Source organism: Gracilinanus agilis, unplaced genomic scaffold, assembly GCF_016433145.1.
Source record: "Gracilinanus agilis isolate LMUSP501 unplaced genomic scaffold, AgileGrace unplaced_scaffold39422, whole genome shotgun sequence".
NCBI lineage: Eukaryota > Metazoa > Chordata > Mammalia > Didelphimorphia > Didelphidae > Gracilinanus > Gracilinanus agilis.
In genome coordinates, this window is record NW_025372937.1 from 1 (window position 1) to 9148 (window position 9148).

General features: G+C 60.9%; 1 protein-coding gene across 1 annotated transcript; it reads right to left on the reverse strand.

Annotated features, from left to right (window-relative positions):
* Nucleotides 1-11: 11 nt before the first annotated feature.
* On the reverse strand, nucleotides 12-9062 carry ARHGEF1 (Rho guanine nucleotide exchange factor 1; the record flags this gene model as incomplete). The annotated part of the gene is made up of 20 exons (XM_044683964.1): nucleotides 12-98; nucleotides 213-300; nucleotides 419-586; nucleotides 669-744; nucleotides 888-965; nucleotides 1049-1149; nucleotides 1483-1597; nucleotides 1691-1816; nucleotides 2131-2213; nucleotides 2373-2519; nucleotides 4067-4212; nucleotides 4416-4583; nucleotides 5401-5412; nucleotides 6730-6838; nucleotides 7678-7812; nucleotides 7928-7963; nucleotides 8109-8205; nucleotides 8300-8399; nucleotides 8578-8607; nucleotides 8816-9062. Coding segments are annotated over 20 exons (2149 nt in total), but the record flags the coding sequence as incomplete, so codon positions are not given.
* Between the last annotated feature and the right edge of the window lie 86 nt (nucleotides 9063-9148).

A 9148-nucleotide genomic window follows, 5' to 3' on the forward strand; every position in this document is an offset into this window, starting at 1 on the left:
CATCCTCTCACCTGGTGGGGCTGGGCCGGGACTTGGGCCGCCCGAGAGGGGCCGGGACCTTCAGAGAGCCAGCCGTGTCAGTGATGAGGGTGCACCAGCTGGGGAGGGTAGAGCGGGGGGGAGCGCCGTTAGGGCCACCTCGGGGATCCCCTGAGGGGGGGTGGGAGGCCCTTTCCCTCCCCGGCAGCCCCCCTGCAGTGCCCAGGGCTCACTTCTTTCTCTCGGACACAGTCTGGGCCACCAGCTCGTAGATGTGGGCCTCCTGGTCCCAGGTAAAGATGACGTAGAAGGCTCGGTGGTCTGCAGGGGCCAGGCCAAGGCAGGAGGGGCAGAGGTCAGCCCAGACCCTCTGGGTCACCCATGGTCCGGCCTCGCCCCCAGGACCCCCAAGGCTGTCTCCCGGCCCAGCCCAGCTCACCAGTAGCCACCTCCCGGGTCATGGCAGAGGTGAGCCTCAGCACAGGCCGCAGCATGGTCTTGCCGTCGGGGGTCGGGGTCAGCGTCCGGCTGTGAGACTTGAGCGTCAGCCGCTCATCCTGCCGCTGCAGCAGGAGCAGGAGGTCGTCCAGCAGGAGCACGTGCACCTCTGGGGTGGGGAGGGGGCAGGAGTCAGGCTCTGCCAGGCCCTCAGGGCCCCTCCGCACCCCAGCCCGCTCACCCCCACTCACCCACAGCCTTGTCCTTGGTCACTCTCCAAGTCAGGGTCCCTTCGTGTACCAGCTTCTTCTTGGTGATGTCCAGGTTCTGGAGGGGACGCGCCCAGGGTCACAGTGGGGGATGGGAGGGGGCATGGGACCAGTGGGGGGGGATGGGGGTGCTGCTGGTCTCACTGACTCAGCTGGGAGGTCTGGGGAGAGGCAGGGGCTGTGGGTGAGGACGAGACCCACCTTGAATTCACTCAGCATGGGGTCATTGCTCTGCCGGAGATGGGACAGGTCCAGCCGGCGCTGATAGTCCTTGAGCCGCTGCAGACAAAGGACAGAGTCTGGCCCGATGCTCCAACTTCCCCAACCCCCACCCTGCCATCCCCAGCTCCCTGGACCCTCACCAAGAGGTCCTCCATGTCCCTCACAGACTGATTCACGTGATGCAGAATCTCTTTACAGCACTCAGCTGCCCGATCCACCTTCTTCTTCTCCTCTTCTTCCTCTAAAGGGCCACGCAGGGATGCATTAAGAGGCCTCCTCAGGGACCATAACCCCCCCACACACATACATACAACCCTGGCCAATGCCAGCTTCCAACTCCCCCTGGGGGCACGTCAGAGCCCAAAGGCCCTTTAGAAACAATCTGGCACAAGCCCATTTTATTGGGGAAGAACTGAGGCAGCATAGGGCCAATAGGTAGCCAAGGTGAGGCAGGACCCTGGTGGGTCCCAAGTCTCTGATTTCCCCCGAGGCTTTCCCTGTTCCCCTGTGGTAACCACCACCTCTGCTCCCCACCACCTGCTGCCCCACGGGCTCCCACCCCACCCGTGCCCACCTGTGTTCTGCCAGATGCTCTGCAGGAGCAGAGGGTACTTTGTGAGTCGCTGCATCTCAGTGGGGATCATGTCTTTGAGCTGGAGCCGCCGGCATAGAGGCCTGCTCTCTGCTTCCTGGGGACAGAGAATGAGAGGTGACCTGGGGACCCAGGTGGCCTGATGCCCTGGCCCCCACCCCCTTCAGTGCCCCAGGCCCCCCGGTCCCACCTGCACAAAAGCACAGAATCGAGGGTCTTTGCGCTGTTTGGCCTTGAGTTGCTCCAGAGCAAAAGACTGGCGGCTACAGAAGCGAGAAGATATCTTCTGGAACCAGGCGCCCTCAGGGCCATGGAACTGGGGGAAGATTATTGGGGGGTATACATGAGTCCAGGACACCTCAGACCCTGGCCGCAGAACTGAGGAGGTGGGACTTGGGGGGGCGGAATCCTGCCCTTTTTTGAACTCCTGCCTCCTGTCTTAGAATCAATCCCACGTCTGGGTTCCAAGGCAAAAGAGCAGTGAGGGCTGGGCAATGCCCAGGGTCACCCGGCTTGGAAGTGTCTGAGGCCAGATTGGAGCCCAGGTCCTCCCACTTCTGGGCCTCACTGACCTTTGGAGGCTGGATCTTGGGAGAGCCTGGAAGTCTTGGGTCCTGGCACCTAACTCACCCTGGCTAGCAGCACGTCCCCAATGTCCTCGATGAGGTGACCACTCTCCTGCCGTAGCTTCATCAGACTCTCCAGGAACAGAGCTGGCCAGGACAGGGAAGTTTTCGTCAGGTATCCTACCCAAAATGCCCGGGGAGGGGGATGGGGTGAGGGCTGGGCAGTAGTGGGGAGGACAGGAGAGTCAGGGAGACAGCCAAGGCCTGCCAGAGCATGGGAAAGGGCATGGGCTCTGTCCCACTCACAGTGCACGTCGATCAGCTCATCCAAGCTGGGGAAGATGTTTTGTAGTTCATCCATGGTAAAGAAGCCCCCGTCAGCCATGGGCTGGTAGAAGAGGTCATGCAGGACCCGAAGCATCCTCACATGGGCAGCCTCTGTCACCAGCAGCTCTAGAAGACAGAGGGAGAAGTCAGGAGCCCATCCTACCCAGGGCTGGAGAGCACAGGACGGCTCCCTAGGAAGAGCAGCCTTGGGCCAGCCAGGGGTCCCTGCAGATGGGGGCAGGGATAGTCAGGTGGTGATAAGCCCTCCAGGGGTCAGGGGAACCGTCTGTTAGTACTAGGATGTGGCAAGACACTGGGCACAAATAAAGAAGAAACAGTTCCGGCCCTCAAAGGGCTTCCATTTTATCAGAACTGTACATACATTGTATTTCATGGATATAGGTATACATGTAAATATACACACAAGAGTGGAGGGGGGAGTAAAAGTGGGGAATAAGTCTACAGATTAGGATTAGGCTGCAGCCAGACTGGAAGGGGTGAAAAATGTTCACAGAGTCTACATGCAACAGAGTATGGCTGAAGAGCCTGCTAACAGCCAGCATTTTCATAGCAGAGAGCTTTACAAATACTTCCTTTTTTCTCATAACAACCGTGGAAGGAAGGTGCTATTATGATGCCCATTTTACAGATAAGGAAACAGAGGTTAAGCAATCTGCCCAGGGGCACACATTCTGATGTCTAAGGGCCTGAAATCAAATTTGAACTTGAGTCTTCCTAGAGATCTGGAGGCTGTCCAGCTATATTAAAGGAGGGAGGAGTTGAGACTGCCCATGGCAGAGAGCCTCAAAGGACAGGAAGATGGTGCTCCTGACAGTAACAGGGATGCTTGGGCAGGAGTGGCAAGAAGATAATGAATTCCATTTAGACAGGCTGCATGTGAGGTGCCTACAGGACATTCATTTGGAACCCTCCAGGCAGCATTTTGGGTGCTATGGGAAAGGGGCTCAGGAGAGACTAAGGCTAGACTTAAGACATGGGAATCATCAGCACGGAGATGATCACCAAGCCCATGGAAGTCAATGAGATCACCAAGCGTAGGCGGGACAGACCCTGCTCAGGGGCAGCTGTGATATGAGAAAGATCAAGTGAGGGAACCCAGAGAAAAGGCGAGAGTGGTCAGTGGGGCCCAAGCCTTGGATCTGGCCATGGAGAGATCATGGAGTAAAAGCAGCTTTGGAGAGCAACGATGCCAAGGCTGGAGAAGGGAGGGGAGCTACAAGGCGATAGCTGGAGGGGTGATGGGAGGTTTTTAAGGACATGGGAGCCATGAGCCGGTTTCTGGGCGGCAGGAAAGGAGCCAACAGACAAAGATGAAAGGGAATGTCACAAGGGCTTTGCCCGCCATCCTAAGGGGGAGTCACTAGGTATAGAAAGGAGCAGGGAGTGGCCAGGGAAGCCCAAGAGCTATGAGGATGAGAGGGGAGTCTGGGAAGGACCACAAGAGGAGGGGTCAATGGGGAACCTGGGGCTGGAAGGGAGATGGTTAATGGTCAGGGCACAGATAGCCCCTCTGATGTCAGGGTCTGGCTGCAGTGGGTCAGTAGAGATGGAACCCCTTGGGGAGGCTTAGCAGGGCTGATAGAGCCTTTCCAGCAGAGGAGAGGGAGACCTAGTGCAAGAGAGGTATAGATGGGGTGAGGAGCTCAACTCACCACTGATCACCTCCTGCCGCTTCACCTGATTCTTCTGCATCCCATTCAAGGTGTCAGGGGGGACCAGCTCCCGCCAGCTCAGGGGCTCCTCAGGTTCTAGCTCGAGCCCTGCACGGCCTGGCTCCCCATCATCGCCTGGCTCTGGGCTGTGGGACGAGCAGCTCTGAGGGACTCTGGGCTTTGTTATCTGGGCACCCAGTCCCCCAAGTCCAACATCCGCCCCCATCCCACCACTCTGCCGACGCCAAGGCCTCCGGCTGACCACCCACACCCCCAGGCTCTGTGACCAAGGCACCCTCTGTTTTCCTGCTCATCCTGAGGGGGAGGGGGGAAGGAAAGGAAGACATACGTGACACGTCGGGCGGAGCCAAGGGCCGCCGTGGCAGAGCCAGGGTCTGTGTCCACGTCACTTCGGGAGCGGCCCCCTGCTCGGCCCTTGGCCCCGAGGCTGCCTCGGGAAGGCCGGCGCCGGTCAGTCACCCGAAGGCTCTCGGAGCGCCCCAATCGCCCAGATAGTCTGGGCCCCAGGCAAGTGAGAGATACCAAGTGGGTGTGGGGAGACCAAGACGACCAGGACAGAGACCACGGGGAGACAGAGACCAAGATGAAGAGACAAAGAGAGACCAGGACAGAGACCAAGGAGAGGCAAGAAAGCAGGATAGAGATCAAGGGGAGACAGAGACCAGGACAGACAGAGACCGTGGGGTCAAGGAGACCAAGATGGAGAGAAAAGGAGAGAGACCAGGACGAGGGCCAAGGGGTGATAGAGAGTGGAACGGAGACCAAGGTAGCAATGGGGGGCGACCAGGTCAGAGACCACGGGGAGATAAAGAATGGGAACAGACATCAGGCAAAGAGAAATTGAGGAGAGGAAAATTCACAAGGGGGACAGACAAGACAGGGATCCGGGGGGGAAGAACATGCAACAGGAAGGAGAAGGCAGAGTCAGAACTCCAGGCTGTGTTCCTCAGCTGGGGGGAGGTTGGGAAGGGGGCGGGTATGAGGGACTGTGGGAACCCAGAGGGGACAGAGGCAGGAAGAGGGGCCCGATGGGAGGAGAAGAAGCAGGAGCCCGAGTCCCACCCTGGGCCACAGTGGATTCCAGAAGCTACTCCCCCCCTTGCACTTGTGAGAGGAAGGGGACACGGGGTGGGGGGCAGGCTCCAGAGAGCCCGAGAGGGGCCATCAGATACTTAGCTGTTCCAGGGTGGGGGGGCCTGATCTCCCCCCAAGGGCAGGTGGGTGGGGTGGTTCATGGGGAGAGGGAAAGAGGCCAGGAAGATGTGGGGGAGAAGGGCAAACCCCTTCCCCCACCCCAGGGCCCAGGCACCCACCTCTTCCACTTTCTGGGGAGAGAGCAGGCTCAGGGTCAGAGGTGCCCCAGATGGGCCCCACCCCCCCAGGTCTCCCAAAGCAGCAGCACGAGGACGGGCGGGGGGCAGTGCCCGCCCCCCTGACCAGGAGGGGGGCGAGGCCCCCGGGACAGCATGTAGCGAGTTGGGGGGGGTGACACTGTAGGAAGGCAGGAGCTGAGTGTGGTAGAAAGGAAGAAGGGAGAAGAGATGAGGAGGGAAGAGCAAAGAGAAGAAACAAAGGAAGGAGAAGAAAAGGGAAAGAGGAGGAGGGAGATGAGAGGAAGAAAAATTAAAGAGGGAGAGAAGAAAGAAGAGGGAGATGAAGAGAGAAGGGAGGAGGAGGAAGAAAAGAGGAGGGAGAAGAGAAGTGGGGAGAAGAGAGGAGGAAGAGGAAGATGAGAAGGGGAGAGGGACAAGAAGGGAGGAAAGGAGGGAAGAAGAGAGAAAGAAAAAGAGAAGGGAGATAAGAAGAGGAGGGAGATGAGAAGGGGAAGATGGAGGAGAGGCAGGAGAAGAGACGGGAAGACAGAAGATGGGATGCTTAGAGGCCGTCTAGTCCAAAGCCTTCCTCCAACATAAGGGACAACTGAGGCCCCAGGCGGGGAAGGGACTGGCCCAAGGTCACAAAGCCCATCAAAGAACCCCGAAGGTCAGTGCTGGCCGGTAGGGCCCAGGCCTCATCCGACAGAGTGAAGCTGAGCCCAGGACGAGGGAGGCCTCAGCCATGGCCCCAGCAGAGAGACGAGTCCAAGGCTGGGTCTTGCCCAGAGACTGAGTCCCACAGCAATCCTACCTGTCCTCAGAGGTTGGGCCCAGGGCCTGCCATCTCAGGGCCTCCCCAAGGGGCCCAGCCCAGCTCTTTCTCCCCTACTTCCCACCAAGCCAAGTCTGGCACTCATTCTCAGGCTCCCTCAGGTCACCTGTGTATGGCTCTGGTGCCACCCTCCGGCCTCTGGCCCGGGCAGGCTCAGAGGCAGAGCTAGGAGGGTCCTCAGGCCCCTCACTTGAAGCAGAGCAACTGAAGCCCAGAGGGCCAGAGGGCTGGGAAGGAATGAGCTGGGACAGGGCCTCGGCCTTCTCAATCGAGGCTGAGGCTCTGTCCGCCACTGAGTGCACCCCACTGAGTGGGGAGTGGGGTGAGAGGGGAGGCAGGGGGACAGATGGACAGGCGGGCAGCAGGCGGCGGGCGGGCAGGCAGGACTGGCAATAGCTCCCTTCCTCCCCAAGCAGACACTGTCTCCCACTCCCATCCCCCTTCTCCCCAGCCCCAGCCTGAAGGCCCCTACTTTGTCCCAGGTGTCTTCCTACCTCTCAGTGTCACCCCCATCCTCTGGGTTGCTCTCTGGGAGGACAGGGGTCTCAGAGCTTGATGGGCCTTGGGGTGGCGGGTCCCCCACTTCTTGGGGTGGGTCAGTACCTGCAGAGAGAGAAGACCAGAACACTCGCGGCCTCCAGGACCCGAATGTCTAGGACTCCCAACTCCCAGAATGTGTGCCATCTGGGCACGCCCTCCCCAAGGCCAGGAATGAACCTATACTAGGGACTATTTGCCTGTGGCTGTGGGTCTTCATGCCAGACCCCGCCGCCGGCCAGCTCAGGGCTGCTGACACCATGAGAGGGGCAGCCTGGGAGGCGGCGCTGAGAGCCCAGCTCAGCGGGGCTGGGACGGGAGACTGAGGGCTAACCCCGGCCTGGGATCTGGAGGGCTTCCAGGACAGCCCAGAGGGGCAAAGGGAGCTCCCAGAGGGAGGGAACCCACGGCCTTGGATCCAGAAGGCAAAGGTCCATGCCATCCAGGACCCCAAGAAGTGCTCTGCTTCTCCCCCAATCCAGGAGTCTGCTCAGGGGTTCCCTGGCGGGAAGCCACATCCTGTTTCTTTAAGCCCTTTCCTTCCGTCTTAGATCAGTCCCGGGTATGAGTTCCAAGGCAGAAGAGCAGGGCTGGGCCATGGGGGCTCCGTGCCTTGCCCAGGGTCACCCCGCTGGGAAGCGTCTGAGGCCACACCGGAGCCCAGGACCGCCCACCTCCAGGCCTGGCTCCCTCTGGCTCTCCATTCTTGATCTCTGGGGCCGCTGGAGAGCCCAAAGCCCTTCTGTCTGAGTTCGCCTGAAGGCCTTCGAACGAACGACTGCTGGAGCCCCAAACCCCGCGAGCATCATGGAACCTTTGAGTGGGCTCTCGGCGCAGAACCTCAGGCCTACAAACTAAGACTCACGGCTCCCCGGGGCTGATCTACGGGGGGATCCCTTTCTCACCTGGCTCCTTGTCTGGGCTTTCACCTGGAGGGGGATGCACAGTGACACCAGGAGCATCCAACCCGGGGGGCCCGACGACCCCCCTTGGGGGGGTCACGTGGATGGTCTTCCGCTCGGGGAGCCCCGACTTCTCACCTGGGTGAGGGCAGGGCCGGGCATTAGGGCTGTCCCCCCCATCCCTCAGCCTCCCTCAGTAGCACCCCCCAACCCAAGCCCCAAGGGCAGGGGAGCCCCACATTTGGCTCATTACCATCACTCTCAGCTTTAGGGTGTCGGAAGTCAGGAGCTGAAATAAAAGGATGGGAGCTAAGTGGGTGATAGAGGTCATTCCCAGCCCCCCCAAATAGCCAGAGGGCAGGCCTGGGGGAGCGAGGGCTGGAGGGTGGGGTGGGGGGCCTCATCGGAGGATCTTGGGGACCAGCTGCCCTCACCTTGTGCCTCCCCCCTGTTCCATCGAGCTGCGTCGAGGATGCTGCTGAGGCCTTTCTTGGACTTGGGGGCATCGTCTGCCCGGCGGTTCCCAGACATCTGTGGAGGAAGGGTGGTCAGAGGGGCTGGGTGGCTCCTTATGCCCCGGGCGGGCCTGGGGGCACCAGAGAGGAAGAAGTCCCAGAAGAGGCACCTTTTTGCGGAAGAAGTTCCCCCGGGCCTTCTTGTCGCTGCCCTTGGTTCGGACGCCGAGGAATCGCATGTAGGAGCTGATGGCGCTCACGATGGCCATACTGGGGGCCGGAGGGCCGTGAGCTGATCCGCTCTGGGCCCTGGGCAACCCCCACTCCCCTCCCCAGAGCCGGAGGTCCAGAGAGGAATGGGGCTCTTCTCCAAGTCCTCGGGACCAGAGGTTGGGATCCCCCCAACCCCCAAGGGGCCTCCAGCCCCCCGGCCCATCCCAGGACTCACCTCTTTTCCTCATCTGTGGAGATGGTCGGGCTGCGGGAGAGGATTGGGGAAAGGCCGGTCAGCCACTTTCCAGCCTGGCCCAGAGACAAGAGCCCCAGCAGGAGCAGGGCCGGAGGGGCGACCAGGCTGGCATTTTGCAGGAGGTGCAGGGAGCAGCCCACTGTTCCTGCCTCCCTCCCCAGGAAGGCCAGAGGGCAGGGAGGAGGGGGCCGGAGGGACGGAAACTCGGGCCACTCACTGAATGTCCTCCAGGCGGGTCAGGAGCCTCTCGGCCACAAGGCGCTCTCGGCCCTCGAAGCTGACCCGGTCCCGGGCCGCCCAGGCTTCCAGCTGGGACAGCTCCGGCTCCCCAGGAGTCATGCCCATGAGCCGCTTGGACCGGAAGTCCTCGAGCTGCCGGCAGATGGCACTCTGCTGGGCCTGGACCACCTCCTGCACGAATCGCCGCTGCATGTCCTCGGGAAGCAGTTCTGGGCGCGTGCGGTCTAGGGGATGGGCACAGTGGGCACGGGGGGCACAGGGGGCACGAGGGGTATTGTGGGCACAGGGGGCAGGGCAGGCATGGGGGGTG